The sequence below is a fragment of the Oryx dammah genome, unplaced genomic scaffold (genome assembly GCF_014754425.2).
Source record: "Oryx dammah isolate SB20612 unplaced genomic scaffold, SCBI_Odam_1.1 HiC_scaffold_18, whole genome shotgun sequence".
Taxonomy (NCBI): Eukaryota; Metazoa; Chordata; class Mammalia; order Artiodactyla; family Bovidae; genus Oryx; species Oryx dammah.
In genome coordinates, this window is record NW_024070202.1 from 119,242,952 (window position 1) to 119,262,257 (window position 19,306).

Here is a 19,306-nt window from a genome sequence, read left to right on the forward strand (position 1 = left end):
ACAACAGAGGACGAGATGGCTGGATGGCATCACCGACTCGAGGGACATGAGTTTGGATGGACTCCAGGAGTTGGTGATGGACAGGGAGGCCTGGTGTGCTGCGATTCATGGGGTCACAGAGTCAGAAACGACTGAGCAACTGAACTGCAGTTTATACATCCTTTATTCAACAGATACCTTTTCATCAACTGTGTGCCAGGAACAGGGCTAATGTGACTTTGTTTAGCTCACTGGGAGGTAACCTGCCCCCCACCCCCACCTATGAATGACTGGCATTCTAGAGTTTCTTGCGTGGGGAGTGGTACCTGCTCAAAGTTCACATTTGGGGTCTGCTAACCCTCGTTAGCTCATCCTTGTTTATTGATATGGCAGAAAATATTTTTTCACACCACGTGTGAAATGGCTGTAAGAAAATGAAATTAACACATCCCCTTGCCCGAGGCTCGCCCCTCTAGGAGCCATTCGCAAAAATTCAACAGTCATTTTTTGTTTTCTCGCCTCCCACCATGTCTGACACATAAAACAACCTGGCATCCAGGCCTGATCCAGATGATTATTTTCAGACATTAGCCTGCCGTCCTCTAGGTCCGCCACCTCTCTGCGTCCCTTGCCTCAGCGCGCCGTCTCCCGGGTTTCCCGGCTCCTCCAGGCGAGCAGGCGAGTCTACGCAGTGACACTGCCTCCGGGGGTTTCCCTCCTTCTGTTCAGACTAGACTCTCTTAACAACTTCGCAGAGCTCTGGCTTTAAAGACTTGTTGTTTCTACTCATGATTATCTTTCAGAAGAGCTGTTTTCAACACTCAGAGTCTGAGAGAGGCAGAGAAGAGTCAGGTTATGATGGAAACTAAGGAGTAATATCAGTGAGCTGATACAGTTTTGAAAACAAAAGAATTCACAAATAACATATACAAGTACTATACTACACACACTTCAAATTGCCTGGTTCCACACTAAAAATTTTACTTCAAAAGACAAAGGAAGAATAAATCACAAGCAAGATAACACAAAAAGTTTTATTGAATAAATACATGCACTGTCATGTAAAATTAGTTGAGCAAAAAGGGCATTTTACAATAAAAAACAAAAACAAAAAAACCCTCTGCTGTGTTCCATCTGCAGGGGGTAGTCCAGCTAGAATGGCGTTAAAGCAACAACCGTGTACAAACAACCACTATTTGCATTTGGCTTCAGTTCCTGACAAAGGAGGGCTGACCCTTGAAGAGGAATATACTGTGGTGAACTCAGCTGCGAGGCGTGTTTTGTTTTAACCTGAAGCAATGCCTCACACTTCATACTTTAAGGCACAGGATAAGCAATAAAGTAACAATTCAAATTAACCAACATTAATTTTCCTTCCATTGGTTTGGGTCAAGGTAGAAAAGTTGAAGTTCCCTTTTCCCAGATGAAGCAGTTAGGACTGGTGACGAAGGTTCTGAGAGCTGACTGTCCAGCGCCAGGATCGCGGAGCCCAGGGTCTGGCCTAAAGCCCAGTCTCAGCTGCCCCACTGGGCACAAGAGGTCTCCTCTGAAGGCCCGTTGGCCACAAAGGCAGAGTCCCGGCCTTGGAGTCATCTCTTCCCTTTACAGAGAATGGTGCTGGCTGCTGGGTCTGTGCAGGCCCCACCGGCTACACAAAGGGTGGGCATCGTGCAGCTAACTGCCTTTGTTTGGGTTTGCCCCTTTCATGGCATTTACTTTGCATAATTACTTAAGTAAAGCGTTCCATGTAGAACATGTACAAGAACATGCTGAGCAGGTGAAGTGCATGGCTGCAAGACCCAAATACTGGGGCTGCTGGCAGAAACCACGGGTGTGCTAAATTTCAGTGAGTGTTTCCCTTCTTTTAGAAATTATGCCAGAAGCCCTTCAAAAACCCTGATTTTGGGGGGAAGCAGCAGGTACCTCATGGCTTGTGGGATCTCAGTTCCTGACCAGGGATTAAATCCAGGTCCCTGGTGGTGAAACATCCAGCTCTTAGCACTGGACCGCCAGGGAATTCCCACAACAAACCCAATTTTTAAAGAGTCTCCAATAAATCTAAAACCACGGGCAGGCCACTGGATTTAGTAATGGCCGGTTTTTCTCCTGCTGCTAAAACACCAGAGTTAGGTGTTTCCTGTGCGGTCTTCAGGTCTGCAATGCCTCCCGCGCTGACGGAGGAGGTGGTCTCCGCTGGGGCTTTGGAGAAGCGTTACGGCCCGGGAAGCTGCAAGGGCACCGGGTCTGCACGGCTGCGTAAAATGTGTTGCGAGGCTCCGGGCCCCACCACCCCCCAGGGTCAGAGTGTGACAGGCCAGAGCTGAGCCCCGAGGGCAGGAGAGGCAGAGCAGAGGCAGCGTCCACAGGCACTTGGGCAGTCAGGCCCCGCGAGCGTCCAGGAGTCACGCGGGACGCACGGTGAGGTCGCTAAGCTCAGAGCCACGTTTCCCCCGGTATTTACACAGGGCTGGAGGATGTCCTCATGGCTCAGGAAGTCATCTGCATCCCGCAGCGTCGAATATTTAAAGCTTTCTGCACACGTGCACCGTGTTTAGGGCACGCACAGCTGCCGCAGGCTATGGAATCTCACTTCCCAAGAGGCTTGGGACCTTTATATACATGGATATAAAACATGCTTTTCCTAAGCTAAGAAGAAAAAATACTCCCAAATAAAAGTTGTACAACAACATCCCAATACTGAGGTCAGTCATGGCATGAGGTGAGGAAACCCAGTAGGAGGTTACTGACAGCCTGCGGCCGCCGTGCCAAGACCCCTGGTCCCCGCGGTGGAGGCACCGGTTCCGCCCCGTGCGCGTCACACGTGCACCAGCCCCACCCTGTGCGCGTCACGCCAACACACGTGCGCCGGTGGCGGCTTCCCACATCATGTCCTATCTGCTCACCCCGACCTGTCTCACAGCCTTTGCAGAGACAACCTGAGTTAGTCTTTCGTTTACAGCTGAGAAAACACTGAAAATTCCACAACAGACTAACTGCTAACACTGAAGTACTGTATTTCAGGGAAAGCATTATGTATCTGTACTGTTTCATGAATAAGTTATAACAAGCAACTAAAAATAAACTTAAGACATTCTATTTTGTGTGAGAAATTTCAGATTAGTGCACTGTGAACCGTGACAATTCTTGTGATATTTTATATTGCTCAGTTATACAACATTTTTCCTTATAAGCGTTACAACTGACTCCTTATAATACATCTTTATATTTATGAAAGTGTAAATATTTTGCATATATTCTTTTACCATTTATAATGAGCAGAAATATACGAGCATTTACTAATCTTTCAGCTTTCCTTTTTAAAAAGAAACACCACAAAATAGGTCACTGAGAACTTTTCCTGCAAAGACAAAAATGATTATTTGTAATAAGAATTTAATAAGTTTTAGAAGAAAAAAATATATATATTTCCTTGATCCATTTTCTCTGAATTTCAAACCAGCATGTAGAGATCATAAAAAATAGTCCTTTTATATAGCATAGTACACCTCAGTGATATACAAAACAAGGCAATAATCAGCAGGTCCATACATCGGCTTCCTAGAAGAGACAGCGGACATATAGCTTTACACACGCAACAGCTGGCCGCTATGCTATGTACACCGTGACAACTGCTGAAATACGAGAGGAAATTTAAACATACAAAACTTAATGCTAATATTGGCCAAATACGCCTAAAATACCAACATTTTATAAAACCATCACGGGGCCGGTAACCAAGTACGTGGAATTATGAAAAGAGCATGGGTGTGTCTGCGGGGGCGGGGGGAGGGTGTGTCAGTGCGGGGCATTGTGGGTGTGTCCTCGGGGGTGTGTGTGGGTTGTTGGTGCAGGGCGGGCAGGTGCAGCGGGGGCTTCTTGGCGGCAGCCTACGTCACCACGTGAGGCCTCGTTCCGTCTTCTGTGAGGTCGTACCTGAGACATAGGAAGACAGCAGACACACGGTCATGGGGGCCAGGCTCCCGAGCGGACTCACGGGCTCCGTGCCTCTCGGGGGGACACTCACCACTGGGTCCAGCCTTTGGCGAGCTCTTCAGATGCCAGACCAACCAGCACCTGTCGGTTAGAAAATGCCTATAGAAGTGGGTTCTGGCAACCTGCATTTTGGGTGTCTCGCTTTTCAATTTCTCTACCCTTAAGATCCACCCATGACCTATGGTCGATTATACCCAAGAGGCCCTTCCTGCAGCCAACAAACGGCCTTGATGGCATGTTAGCATGCAGCGTCAGTGGCAACGATTCGCATCAACACTGACTCAGGCCACTCACGGCAGCTTAGCTGACACGGATCATCCATGTACATAAATCTAGTCTAAAATGCATACTTTGGGTCAAGTGTTTAGTTTTTACAAAATGCAGAACTTTTTAAACCTACTTTGCCAAGAAGCCCTTTGTCTTTGGACAGGAAGCCGCCGCTGTTCTTCACGGCCACATCCAAGGTTCTCCTCTGCACATCTGGCAGTGAGACACTGAAATCAAAGCTGAAGCAGAAAAAGAGGATCACCCTACACTCCTCCATTATTTTGCTCTGTTTTATTGTAACTAAAAACTGACATTTGTTTGAGTCCACTCCAAACATGATCTTTGTTTCTTTATTCTCTTCGGCTAGATGTTTAGACCTGGCCCTTCAGGAAGACTCAGTTTCCCGCGTCCCCTCCATTATTTCCCAAACACAACAGGAGACTGGAACCCTAAACGTGCGAAGCTGACCCTGCGGCCTCCGGTGTGGACACAGTGCCTGACTCCTGGGGAAAAACCTGGGCTGTGGTGTGAGACACCTGGGCAGGCCAGGCCAGTCTCTCCCCTACAGACCGAGGGGCGAGAGCTCAGAGCCCCGTGTGAAGAAGACCAGCACCCTCAAAGCAGCCTCGTGGAGGAGGCATCTGCAGGCAGCTTCTTGCAGCAGAGGCCAGGGGCTGCCGGACAAGCCTCCAGCAGCCAGGCTGGCAAAGCAGAGGATGAGGTCAGAGGCCTCGCAGGGACACGTGGATGTGCTGGTCTTCCCAGAGCGAGCAGCCTGACCCCCAGGTTTGCAGGTGGGTCCCCAAACTTGTAGCGGCTGTGGCTGACCGAGGCCGGCGCCTGCTCATTGGTTTCTGGCCTCGGTCTAAGTGCAGTCACGGGTCAGAAGGCACGGTGAGCAACTAGTACTTTCAGCGATGGAATGGAAACTGAATCAGTGGACATCAACACCGTTCAACTTGCCGTCTCCCCAGGCGTCGGCGGTGTCTGAGCCACGGGGAATGGGGTCCAGCCGCATGTGCGCAGGCCAAGGCTGCTGGGGTGTGGCCTGAGGATCCGCATGGCCCTCAGATCTATTGACAAGCCCCCGACTGCTCACAGGGAGGTGTTTCTCGGTCAGCCGCCCCACAGGCACCACCAGGGCTTCCTCAAAGGGTGGCGTGGACCGCCCGCCCCGCAGCGTGGACCATACCTCTGATCAAACACGGGGTTCAGCGTCTTCTTCGACACGTGTGTTTTCCTCCTTCCCGACCTCCTCTTGTCTGGTAACAAATATAGGCGGACGTAGGGATCAGAGCCATCCTCAGAGAAGGCGATGAGATTCCTTGTGACACAGGCCAGAGAACACTAGGTGTTAGGGCTAGAAACATGCCAGCGACTGAGTGAGCGAGCGACTGAGTGAGCGAGCGAGCGAGTGAGCATGAGAGCCTGCCCCACGCTCGCATTCATCCCAGCGCTGAGGACTCAGGGGGGCAACTGTCCTCTCCCGTGCTCGCGGGCTTCCAGCGGCCGCAGAGGTGGCCTCAGCCCCGTCTCTTCAGCCCAGAGTCTGGGGGACGCTCTGACTCCCTGCTCTGCTGCCAACAGGGAAACCACAGCATCACCTTCCACACTGCTTCACTGGCCCTCCCAGAGAGGGACGCGGTCACCTCCCGGGAGGCCCTGGAGAGGGAGGGACGCGGTCAGCCTCCCAGGAGGCCCAGGAGGCCCCGGAGGCCGTGCAGCTGCAGTCCTCAGGACCACTCCCTGGCCTCTGCTCAGGCCAAGGATGCCCTCCTCTGCCTTCCGTCCCCCTGAACCCTTCCGTCACAGACACATGCCCACCTCCTCCTTGCTGCTCTTGTCCCAACAACTGGGCCAAACACACCTAGTATTTAATTACAACTGATCTTGAACTACACGGAGGTTAAGGACCTCTGTGGACCTATGTGGTTCAGAACCAGCTGATCCCGAGGTGTCAGCCAACGGCAAGTGGTGTAGAGTGGTGATATTTAGGACTGAAAAAAAATCTTCATGTTGGTGTAGCCGCACTGCTCAAACCTACGGTGTCCCAGGCTCAACTGTCCCTGCAGCCACGTCCAACTGCTCACTCATCTCAAGGAGCCCAAAAGCCCAGAGGAGGGTCGTCTGGCCAGCCTGCTGCTCTGGAAGCTCTCCGAGGAAGTGCCTCAGCAACAGGAACACAGGAGGTGCTCAGTAAATAAGCACGTGTTGAACTGACCTACGCATTCACATAATCGTGTTTCTAAACGTTACTAATCTTTCTTCCCTGTTTCCAACACTTTTTTAGAACATCCAAATTTTTATATCACCTATTTACATCAGAGCTACTAGTGAGACCGACAAGTCACAACAGAGACTCAACAAGTCTCATACAGAGACCGACAAGTTACATAAAGAAAAATAACCAGTCAGTGCTACACCATCACCACTAACAACCAAACACAAACCACAGCGGCACTGCCGTCTTGAGCTGTGCTCACTGAGTGAGTACACACCGGCCTGCCTCGGCCGGCTCGTCCTGAAAGACACAGCTGCTCCTGCCATGATCCCACAGACCTGCCTGGATCTTCTGAACTGTTAGCTGCTCTGGAAACTGAATCCCCAAAGACACTTCAAAAACAGAAAAATACACCCGTTATTGTGTCTAAAGGCTCAGTAACAGGGGGCATTTAAGGGAGTATTAAAAGCAAACAAAATGGTTGTGAACAGAAAATGTCATGAAAACCAGGATCACAGTCCCCACTCAGAGCCCCGCCTGCCTGCTCTGCTCTGCAAGGACGCTCACCTGCAGGCATGCACGACCACCACCAGCTTGTTCCTCTGCGAGCTGTGCCGGATGGTCAGCTGGATCTGCCCCAAGGGGGACTGTCCCAGGGTGGTTCCGCTGGGGAAACACAGTGGAGAGTGAGCTCTGCAGACGGCTCAGAGGCTGTGAGCACACTCCTCCCCTCCATGAGGAGGTGGCAAACCGACGAAGGGGAACCCTGTCTCAACTTCTGGGCACAAATGGACCAGCAGGATTTACATTCCACTCAAGGGTTCAATATAGTCCAATTCCTAAAAGCTGGGGCCCAAAGTAAAGTCAAGACAGGGGCTCTCCTTAGAGACATCAACTCTCTGTCTCCCTGAGGCTCTGTCTACCCGGGCACTGCCTGAATCTGTGCTTTCTCGGAGCCCCCGGCCCCAGCCTCGCGGGTCATCTGATGAGGTCACAGCCCCGGGCTGTCTCAGGGTGGAGCACAGAGCTCGCAGGCGGAGGGGCGCTCTCTCTGCACTACGTGCCTCACCTCACACTGAGCATAGCAGGGCAGCAGAGGAAGCTGCTTCAAAGGGCAAGTCTCTCTTCCTGCCGAGAGGGAAAGGCTCGCATCTGAGGCTCAGGGTAACCACAGACTCTGTCCTTATCTAAGGGAGCCATGGACACACCTGTGACAAATGGGCCTGAGTAAGAAATCCACACAAACATCCCCAGACAAAGCGCTGGGTGGTGCAGTGGGTGTGAACCCAGCATGAAAGAGCAGGTCTGTCCTCAAACAACAAACATGCCCCACCAGGCCTTTCCGTGACCCGGGCTAAGGTCCAACAGGTCCGCTCTAGATGCTGCCTTCCTGACCTGAGGATCACCCCACTGTTCTTCACCGCCCCCGCCCCCACTGTTCTTAATTTAAGCTTTACGTGAGCCAAACACTAGGCACCAGAAAACAGCAGGTTTACTCTGAAAGCCAGAGGCTCAGGGAGCGAAAGGGCCACACTGCCTGAAACCGTCTGGTTAAGACTGCATTCCCCCCCAGAGCCCTTGGGGCCCGCGTCAATTCCGCAAGAGCGAGGGCACGTCTAGTTACTTCTCAAGCTGCCGCAGCCTCTGCCGCAGCTCCTGTGTGGCGATGGGCAGCGAGATGTCTGAGGCAATGCTTGGGGTGGGCTCCTTGACGGAGATGTGGCTGGGGGAGCTGGCGGGGCCCGCCTGGAGGCTGGAAGAGCTCCGGCCGAGGTCCCTTGGGCCCTGCAGGCCGGCCTCCGCAGGCAAGCCTCGCTCTTCCATGCCAGGCCTCTCACCGCCCCCAGCGACCGGCGTGGATGGGGCCGTGCTGCCGTCACCAGAGCCCGGCGATGCAGACATCTGAGGCCTGGCAGAGACTTTCCTCCCTTCCTTGGACACAGAGGGCCGTTTTACTTGAGCTGAGTGCTGGTGGTCCGGAGGCCTCTCCTGCTTCTCTAGGTGGAGCACCTCGGGATGAAAACAGACATAGGATGAAAACCGCTGATGCTGGTCACAGGCTCACGTGTGAACAGCTTTAGGGATCCTCATTTGCAAAGTTTCTTTAAACCCTGGCACAAAACATTCAAAGCAGTCTACCTCTTTAGCTATCCTACCACATCAAAGAAAGTGTAAAACAGGAGTGTGCACATCACTCAACAGTGCAACGCACTCTGGCCTCTGCCGGCAGCCACTCTTGGCACGGTGGTGGCAGCTTTGTGGAGGAAGAGCCCAGGTCATAAACCCCTCCTCCACAGACCCCCATCCCACCACGTTACCAGTGATCATGCAAAGAGAGGCTGCCAGACTCTGAGGGTCGACGTGCAAGCAGCCCCACTCCGCATGCTCCTTCCATTTCTGCTCTGTGTGTGCACACATCCCCTGAGCAGCCTACACGTGAACAACTGGCTTCGGGGGTCATCTCGACAGCCTGAAGCCTCTCCCCAAGTAAAGCTGCAGCCAACAGCCCCAGTGCTATGCTGGCCCCAGGAGTCGGGCTTCCAGACAGAGAGCTCTATGATTCTATGGAAACACCTGGAGGGGCTGTGACCAGGCCCAAGGAGACTGCTTCTACCACACCCTCCACAGACTACTGAATTTTTTAAAAAGTTGGTTCTTCATTTAAATTTGCATTTTAAAAATTGGAGAGTTTTAGCACTTTCCCATATGTTTGCCAGTTTTATTTTCAGCATTTCCTTAGGTACTTACAAATGAATCATTGTCTATTTTGGACAGAATTTATTTTTCCTGTAATCTCTACCATCTTACAGTTTTATTAAATTCTCCCTTCTGAATGACTTTTGAAAAGTTAACAATAGCAGAAAACTTTATTCATCCAGATAGCAATACTTTCTGGGCCAAAGGATAAAAAAAAAAGACTGGCTGGACTCATCTGAAAGTGTGAGGAACGGCTCCAGCCTGCTCAACGGCCGGGACACACCGCCGTCATCGGCGTCCGAGCCCAGGCCTTGGTCACGGCTCCCCTGAGCTACACAGCCCTCAGCATCATCTGCACGCTCCCCTCTGCCCTGCGTCCGGCACTGTGACTGTGTCCACCCGGGACCCTTCCCCCAGCCACTCTGGACACTCAGTACCCTGAGGGCGAGCTTCATCTTCAGAGAGCTGTTGGGACCTGAGTTGCTGAGCTGGAACCGCTGGCTCAGGGTCATGTCCTCGCGGGCCAGCAGCTGGCTGAGCGGGATCCTGAGGTTCCCCAGGGAGCACTGGTGCTGCTCATCTCGCACCTGCCAACAGAGCGCTCAGTGTGGAGACAGAGACGGGACACGCAGGGGGCCCAAAACCTGGGTGTCAAAGACACGGCTCAGCCTCCCCTTCTCAGCCATGCGTCCATAAACGGAGCAGGAGGAAAGCTCCTCAGGGAGACCCAACACTGTATCAAGTGGGGCTACAGGGCACCCCTGTCACAGGGCCGCCACCCCCTCCTCAGAGGCATACTGAGAGTAAGAGACGGAAAGTCTCGCCCAAAGAGTGTGCTGCCAGAGCCCTGAGCCAGAGGCAGCAGTCCACGCAGACCCGAAGCTCAGAGAGAAACGCCTTCAGTCCTACGAGAATGGTGGCGACACACGGTCCTAGTGCGATGCCAAGTCTCCACTGGGTAAACATGAACACTCACTTACGGAGAAGACACATTTCTAAGTTTCTTTTACGCTCTTTCTATGCAAAATCTACAATACCTGCTTTGAAGGCATGGCAGTATCTGGCTGCTGAATAGTAACTTTCAGCTTTACCTCTACGACAGGAATTATTCCTGTTAGATTGTCATGATACAGACTGTTTAAACAAAAAGAGTAAGAACTTTGATGGTTTCATAGACTATACAAAAATGATCAAATAAGTTAACTACACATGAAAACCTAAAAGCCTCATTGCTCATTTTTTAAACTGTAAACACAAAAGCATTTTTAAATGAAATAACTAAGTTTACAGAACTTGAAAAGTTATTGTTGTAAATTCAAGGTCCAGTTACTATAAATTATTTTATGAGTGGGCTTCCCAGGTGGCTCAGTGGGTAAAGAATCTGCCTGGAATGCAGGACACACAGGCTCAGTCCCTGGGATGCAGTGCAAAAATTATCTTTTAAAATTATTATCCCGTCTTATTCTTTTTCTTAAATTGAAGTACAGTTTGTAACATTAGTTTTAGGTGTACGAAAGTGATTGAATAATTTTACAGACTAGACTCCATTTAAAGTTATCACAAAATAATGGCTCTGTTTCTCTGTGTTGCACAACACACCTTTATTCTTATTTATGATGCAAAAATTCTTAATACAATTTTAGCAAATTAAATTGAGTATGTAAAAAGGATACTACACATCACAAGTGAGCGCGGTTATTCCCCCAAAAAGGTTTGCTTGCAAGGCTTTCTAATGTTAAATCTTGAAAATCAATAGAGGTTTATAAAGTTTAAGATTTGAAAATCAGTACTGCATTTCACCATATTTACGAACTTCAAAAGGAAAAACCACATGATCATCTCAAACATCATAGAAAAGTCTTTGACAATATTCAACATCCACTCATGACAAAAACCTATAGCAAACCAGCAGAAGTAGAAAGAAACTTCCTCCAACATCAGACTTAGCAACAGGGAGACATCAAGGCTGTGCCTCAGGACCTGAAGGAGGCAGAGGTGCCCAGCCAGGCCGAGGCCAGGCGGGCAGTGAGGGAAGGGAGGAAGGAAGTGCCCTGACTGGGAGCAGACAGCACGCAGCAGCGCCCGGGGTGCCCGCACAGAAGCTACAGCCCGCACAGCAAGGCTGACAGCGATGTCAACACACAGACGCCAGCTGTAGTTCTGGCCACCAGGAACAATCAGCCAGAAGGTGAAGACTGAAACCCCCTCCCGCCCTGCTGCTCACACACACAGCAGGGACACGTTTGGTGGGTCCGTGGTGGCAGTTCTCTGCGTGTTGTGTGACGTGGAGATATAAACACGTCTATGCAAACATGCGAATAAATTACCTCCACTTCGAGCTCCTGGCGCTTGGGATTGTGAATGAAGAAGGTGAAATTTTCCTCCCACACAGGTTCGTTGGTTTTGTACCGAATCTGAAACAAACATCCTGAATCAGCTCTAGGATGTCCTCTGTGGACAAGTGCAGCCAGCACCGCGTATGGAAGCTGAGATGACACCTGTTTTCTGGGCTGTGCTGTGCTCAGCCGTGTCTGACTCTCTGCAACCCCATGGACTGTAGCCCGCCAGGCTCCTCTGTCCTTGGGGATTCTTCAGGCAAGAACACTGGAGTGGGTAGCCTACCCCTTCTCCAGCTGGGCTGTGCTGCTAGGCGTCAACTATGCGAGCTGCCGTGCAGCAGGGGGATGGCTGCCAGCAGCCCCAGCCCAGGTCCCGGCCCCGCCACAGCACGTCATCTGCACGGACAGCCCCCACTCCCTTGGCCTGTGGAGTGCTGCTCATCAGGAAGCTTCTTAAATTAATGGTCAGCAGTCGAATAAGGGGAGGAATTCCAAAAATGTTTCCTGAAGGTAGCACATGTTATAGCAACAGCAATATCTTCTATTCAATTCTCATTTCTTGAATTTTAAGTACACCGTTGTCTTTTAAACAAAATATTAATAGTGCATTCAAAGGAAACTTAGAAGTTTGTCCCATGTCATCTACCCATGAAATCAAGCAAAAATATAATTAACAAATTCATGTCTTTTTCATGTTATTTTTAAGTGAATATATTTTATTCCAAATTAAGTAGCTCATTATCAAAGGACTGATTTTAGAATACAAAACAAAGACACGGAAGCCAACAGTCTCAATACCTGCACCCTCCCCCTACTCAACGGTGCCTGTGGCAGGAAGGTCACAGGGGCAGTCAGAGCGTCACCACCTTACCTTGCTCTCCTGGGCCTTGTGACCAACTGACATTTGGACGAGAGGATTTGGGTTGCTGTTTATTTTCTTCCCAGACTATCCAAAAAGAAAAAATAGTTAAAATCAATAAACATGTCTTGAAATAGGGCTTACTAAACATGGAGTTACTGCTCATATCAACAGTCATTTCTCCTCACTTCTGATACTTCAGCTACAGGGAGCATCTAGCCACGACTTAAGTGGAAAACAATTAATTGCTAAGCACCCCCCAAAGCCACAACTGTATCTACATAAATCAATGAAACTTGTATTTGCAAGCAATTTTAACACATTAAGGTATTTTATGTTTAAAGCAAGCAACCCTGGAAAAATGGAATCTTCTGAAAATCTTTCATGTTAATTCCAGCTCTGAAAACTCAGGTAACAAACTGAATAAAGTGAGACAAATGGAAAGAGAAAAGCACAGGAAGGACGAATGTGAGAGCTTGTGATTCAGAACAGTTTTTTGGTTGGAATCTTAAAAATACTAACGTGTCAGAGGCATGTTTTTACATTTTTAATTTAGTATCTTCTGCTTGAACATGTAGCAATCATCAAATCTTGCTTACCAGCTGCTAAGTAATTTTGACTGGAAGAATAGACATCAATCTAAATTGCATTTAAGCAGATACAAATGCAATGAGAAAAATTCAGGAATAAGTTAAAATGGTAAGAAGCATACTTTAGTACAGACAGCTGAGAGAAGAAAACACGGTAAAATGCAACATATATGAGGTTTATTTATAACTTAGCCCCACAAGAAGATGCAGTTAAATATTTGTGTTAGTGGAAATTAATTAGAAGAAAGTCACAAAATGTTTTTAAGTTAAATAATTTGAGAGTCAATCCTCAACACTGCAGCAATGACAAAGATGTCAAATTTATGATTATTGGAATAAAATATTACTAGCCCGAACCTACTGTGATAATCTAGTTTCTGGTTCATCTTTTTGATGTGAATTAATTCTACAAAATGAAATAAACACTGTTAAAAAAAAAAAAACCAAGGCTACAGACTACGTCGGGAGAATACTAACTTCCCCCTAAATCCACTTCTCCTTCTTCCCTTACTGTGAAAGCCCTGGGGCCGTAGCTGAGCACACATCCTGTGTGACAGGGATACTGTTTCTGAATCTCCCTTGTGGGAGGTGTGGCCCCATAATGGTCTAGGGGTCTCGCCTTTGCTGTGTGCCCCTTTTGGCTGGAGGTATGGAGCACCACAAGCCACAGGTCAGCATTCGGTGTCATCCAAGGGAAATACACTTCTGTCTCATTTAAGCTACTGCTACTTTTGCGTCTTTGATACTGAAGCTAACTTTATACACTTAATTAATCTCTGAAAAAGTAGCCATTTGTTCCTATTTACTGTAGCTTATCAATTTAAATACATTCCCCCAGCCCCTTGTCTAAACTTTCTAACATTTCTGAAAACAAAATGAAATTTACAATGGATGACTTTAAGTGCCTGCTTTGGGGCAGATCTATAGCAGAGTGGCAGCTATCACTGCCTTCCCCAATTTATTTTGCTTATATTTTCCTTTTACGTTTGTGTGTGAATGGCATCCTAAAAAATGTTTATCCTAAGTCTAAAAATTCTTTCAGTAAGTGTAAAATAAATGCTATCAAACCTTAACTGGCACCTTATTTTCATTCTTTGTTGTTTAGTTACCAAGTCGTGTCCGACTCATTTGCAACCCCATGGACTGTAGCCTGGCAGGCTCCTCTGTCCGTGGGATTTTCCAGGCAGGAATACTGGAGTGGGGTGCCATTTCCTTCTCCAGGGGATCGTCCCGACCCAGGGAATCAAACTACAGTCTCCTGTGTTGGCAAGTTGGTTTTTACCACTGGGCCAGCAAGGAAGCCCATAGGTTCTTTCTCAGTCATATATAAAATAATGGTGTAGAGTCATCCCTCGGTATCTGCTGGGGCTTGGTTCCAAGACCCTGTCAGGATGCCAAATCCAAAGATGCTCAAATTTCACTTATACAATGACCTAGTATTATCCTCTGTATAATTTACATCGTCTCCAGATTATATGCAATACCTAATAAAGTGTGCAAATGCTACGTAAATAGCTGTAAACACAATGTAAATGCTGCTATTTGGAGCTTCCTGTAGATTTTTCCAGGGCATTTTCAATCCTAGATTGAACTCGTGGATACAAAATCCGCAGATACCGAGGGCTAACTGTCCTGAAATGGATGATATTCTGGATGCTCTGAAAAAAGGTTCCATCAGTGACTAAGTCTTCTATCAGGATGCAATATTCAAAATGCTTCAGCACCAGACACACACACAGGGTATAACGAAAACAGGAGCTTTTAAAGTCAGACTGTCTTCAATCTAAATCTTAGCTTTTCTCTACTTGATTACTAAGATCTGCGTCTATTTCATTTATTTGAACCTCAGTTTTCATGGGCGTAAAACCATTTCCAGAACCGAGTTGTTAGGCTTGAATAAGGTAACACAATAGCAATTAAAAATATACGGATTCTGCTAGTGACACTGGGCACTTTAAATGCATGATCTCAGTTAACAAGCTTGGCACTCCCACTGGGGTGAGAACGTCAGCTCCACTCAGAGGAGCAAAGCAGGGAGGCCTCTGCTGCCTACTGCAGGGCCCACTGACGAGCTGCTGGCTGTTCAGGGGTTCAAGCCCAGACAGTCTAGTCTACCTGGAGAGCCTTCATTCTAGCCATCGCACTCTGCGGGTCAATAATCTTCCCTTACCAAAGAAGCGGTGAGCCAAGGCTGTGGAGATGTTCCTTCCCAGCGTTCTGGTGAGGAAATACCCTGCTAACCAACTAGTACTCCAAAGGAGATCCACCGCCCCTCCTCAGTGGGGTGTGCTAAGGGCTTTGTAAATCCTGTATCAAAGCAGAAGGCTAGTCTTCCTTTTTTGAAGTTTAACTTATTCTTCTGCATGAAACTGATCAAAACCCACTGTTGATTCCTTTGCATAGAATTAAAAGAACTACACTGAACTCACGGGATTCCCCTAAATATTTAAGCTTAAAATAAGGCCTCAAAGAAATCAGAAAAAAATAATAAAACATTTTTAATTTAGCAAGAAAATACATGCGCATGTCATTTTAAGAAGTGGAGCTTAGTTTTCAATAAACCTCATTCAATGAGATTTACAGCTTCTTGAAAGATCTGCCACCCAGCGAGCAGCACCTAAAGCCTGAGGCCACCGACCCAGAGACGGCCCTGATGCGGCATATTGGAAGAGGCGATTTTTTAATGGGAAGTCACAGTGCTCTGGGCACACATTCTAATCACAGTCTAAAAATTGGTTACGATTTTAAACAGAACTTCTATTTCACCATTTTCACAAACTCCAATCCAATTAAAGTACAGATGATTTAAAAGCACCTTAGATACTGCTGCCTAAGGCCAACAGGACAAAAGTCTAATTTACCACATTGATATCTTACAAATTTATCATCGAAGTTGATTTAAATTCTTCTAACTACTAAATTCTTTAACAATAAAAGTAGCCTGTCTTCAACTAAACAAGTAATTATGACTCTATTACTTTGTGAAGAATCTGTCAATAAACCTATATGGGTTAAAGCATCATCTCTTTCAATATGTTTTCATCAACTTTCGAAGGGAAAACTATTAGTTTACCTTTAAAGCTTTCTGAATTGCAGCCTTCTTCAAGACATCAGGGTTAAATTCTAATGGGTTACTCTTTCAAGTCAGAAGAAAATGAATATACCAAGGGTTAATAAACATGCAATGAGGAGTTTATGTTAAGGTTAATGACATGAAAACTTATGAGAACAAAAATTTTTTAAAACAAAACCCACAAAGAATTACACAAAGAAACAGTAAATATTAGCTGTAGAAGTATTCTTTATGCCCAAGATTTTCTTAGACTAAATCTTTAATCTGTAAATATTAAAACGATTAGCCTCTACATCACTGTTCTTTTACTCCCATCCCTCTCATCTTTGGGATTTGAAAAATCCAAAAATGACACCCGAGGAAAGGGTCCTGTCTGCTCCCCTCAGCTTGAACAAACCCTAGGATTTGTCCCCTGAAAAAAATCGTAAAGTTTCAACCATGATTAAGCTGAAGGTTTCATCTAAAGTACAAATCAATGGGCCAGAGACGCCCCAACTGCTCTCCAGCCAATCATATCCTGGAAGAGCAAATGGTACCTTTCTTCCTTCTGAATTTTATCTTCTCATGAGAAAAAATCACAGCAAAGATGGGACCTGCTCTACCTCGTCCCCTCTACAAGCATACGACGCAGCAGCGGGTCAGGCCATCTCAAAAGCGCCCCCTGCTTTAAAGTTGTACTATTCTATTATTATTATTATGGGTTTCATGTCCTACTTTTATTGATTTTAAAAACTCATTACTTTATTGTCCTCAAAAAGGCAAGATAGAGTTGTTTTGCAAGATCCTCTGAGGATTAACATTTAAGATGAAAGATTTTATCACCTGAGTTGGAATTAACTTCACATTGAGTGTTATTCTTTATGAAGCACCCTGGAACAGTGGGCCAGCAGATCCCCCTGGGGTGGGGCTGGGCCAGGCTGGGAACTGCCGCCCTGAGGCTGAGGAGAGCCGAGTGCAGACGTCGAGAACCCGCGCTGCAGCAAGCTCCCTCTCTACAGACGTGACCTTACAGCATGCGTGTTACTCCAGCGTGCACCAGCTGACGTGATGCCAGGAGAGAGGCGCTGGTGTGGGCTAAGCGAGCAAGAGGGGCCATGTGAGGGCACAGGAGGCTGCCCAGGCCCGGGGTGAGGCAGAGCTCGGTGGGGGCCCAGCGAGAAGCCTCTGGACTTGGGCGACTGGGGCGACTCACCACCAATAGTCACCTGCGCTGTTTCCAAGCAAGAGCTGAAATCACTTTTAACAGAGTGCGGAGGAGCACCTCGCCCAAGGGCTCCGCGTCACTCAGCCAGCATCTCTACAGATGGAGTGGGCATCAGTGCAAACAGCACTCCTCTCAGACGGACTCCACAGACAGCACTATGAACTCACAGGTGAATGAAGCGGTGACAAGCTCACTTTACACGAAGATGGACTAGACGGGAGGGTGGAGAGCTGGGCTCCGGGGCACATGGCTGAGTTCAGATCATCCTGGCTCCGCGGCTTCCTAGAGGCAACCCTGGTCTCTAACCTCAGCACTTCATCTAAGAAGGGATCCCGCTGGCCTGAGACGCAATGAGCTCTGCACGCAGAGCCCTTGGAGAGTGCTGGGAGACGCATGTGGTCACGGAGGCCTCTGTGGGTCAGAAGACACCCTCTTGTTCCTCTGGCCAGAGGAGGAGGTCCAAGTGCTGAGGCCACAGGATAAAGAGGCCCTTTCCAGCTCGGGAGTAAGGTCTGTGTGCTGAGGTTTCCAGACGGGACCAGGGGTGAAAGCACACTCACAGGGCTAACAGGAGGAGTGTTTTGAGCAGCAGAAGGTACCAGAGTGTGGGGCTGGCAGCCACCCAAAACCTCCGCTGGAAATAGCAACAGGCTCAGCCTTTGGGGACAGCTGACAAAGGGACAGATCTACAACATACTGAAAACCAGAGGGGGGAAGTGATCAATCTATCCAGATTCGTTTTGCAGGACTTTTTGGTGACACCTATATTTAAATCATCACGCAGAGTATGTGGTTTTGATAACTCAGGAGGAAAGTTAGTTTGGATAAATCAACACCTTAAAATGGCAACCCACTCCAGTATCCTTGCCTGGAGAATCCCATGGACGGAGGAGCTTGGTGGGCTACAGTCCACGGGTCGCAAAGAGTCGGACACGACTCAGTGACTTCACTTTCACTTTAGCTAAATATAACAAAGCAATTAAAAAAATCCCAACACAAGGTCAGAAGCATTTCCTATAAAAGGAGCAGCTACAGAAAACAATAGCTATACAGCCAGCTCGGCTGGCAGGGCAGCAGCTTCCAGCACAGGCCCCACTGGGACACTCCTGGGAGTGATCGGAAGCAGCAGCCAGGGGCACAACCGCCGCCTCCTGACCCCCCAACGGCGGGGGGACAGCAGCCCACCCGCCCCTCGTTTGGCTTGACTGTCTTCACCCATCAAATGGGACAAAATGTTGCTCCCCGCCCCTTTTAAAAAAAATAAGAATAAACTGAGTATGCATGCTGAAATAAAAATGAAACAAATGAGCTTTAAGAATCTCACTAGTTATTGAATTAAATCAATAATTAGTTTCCAGACTAAGGACTAAGCCATCGGCTTTCTCTGAGCCCGAAGCAAGGGAAACTAACTCTGCTAAAAGGACCAGAACAGTGCCAGGAGCCTAGGCTCCAGAGCACAGGCTCAGGAGACACAGGGGTGAAACCACTTCCCAAACAAAGGTCAGAATGCTCAGCTGCCCACTCCGGGAATTCTGGAGGCTCCTTAAAAGCAGCGAATCACAAAGTCAACATACACTTCTTCCCCCAGGAGCTCCGGGTACACAGGGGGAGAAGGCACATCTTCAGGGAGCAGTGAGTTTCTGTCTCACCCACTGCTCCCGGGGCCTCGGGGACTTTATGGAAAGCCAAGCTCTGACACCCCTTGTGTCTGGTCAGGAGGAGAAAGCAGATTTAAGAAGATTTCTGAAAGCTTGCAAAGAAATATTTACATCTCACATTGAGATGAACCGTAAGAAAATCCATTTTAATCATTAAGACTTCACTGTTTCCTCAGATGATTAAAAAAAAAATTTTTTTCAGGGCCAGGAGCAGCGTCAGAGCCCAAGGCTCCTCCATGGCTCATCGGGCTGGTCCACCTCGGTATCAGATGCAGTCACCAATGTTAGTTAAAGCAGAGTTACGTTTCACAAGACAAGCACGAGAGCAGCACTCACAGGAACGGGAAGCATGCAAGACGGAAAGGCATGCGCGTCATTCCGGCACCGAGCAGACGGCATCAATCCCCAGTCCACATTCTAGCAGTC

General features: G+C 48.2%; 1 protein-coding gene across 5 annotated transcripts in view; it reads right to left on the bottom strand.

The window, feature by feature from the left end:
- Window positions 1-999: 999 nt before the first annotated feature.
- ESYT2 (extended synaptotagmin 2) overlaps window positions 1,000-19,306 on the bottom strand; it is an 82,081-nt gene continuing 63,774 nt past the window's right edge. For 3 of the 5 annotated variants that reach the window (XM_040260094.1, XM_040260096.1, XM_040260098.1), the window contains 10 exons: window positions 16,019-16,081; window positions 12,368-12,442; window positions 11,485-11,571; window positions 9,595-9,744; window positions 8,085-8,470; window positions 7,028-7,126; window positions 5,432-5,563; window positions 4,373-4,478; window positions 4,004-4,053; window positions 1,000-3,912 (listed from right to left, as the gene is read on the bottom strand). In XM_040260094.1, the coding sequence (XP_040116028.1) occupies window positions 3,867-3,912; window positions 4,004-4,053; window positions 4,373-4,478; window positions 5,432-5,563; window positions 7,028-7,126; window positions 8,085-8,470; window positions 9,595-9,744; window positions 11,485-11,571; window positions 12,368-12,442; window positions 16,019-16,081 (1,194 nt within the window). In that variant the 3' untranslated portion in view covers window positions 1,000-3,866. The remainder of the gene's footprint in view (window positions 3,913-4,003; window positions 4,054-4,372; window positions 4,479-5,431; window positions 5,564-7,027; window positions 7,127-8,084; window positions 8,471-9,594; window positions 9,745-11,484; window positions 11,572-12,367; window positions 12,443-16,018; window positions 16,082-19,306) is intronic. The other 2 variants (XM_040260095.1, XM_040260097.1) reach the window with 1 other exon arrangement.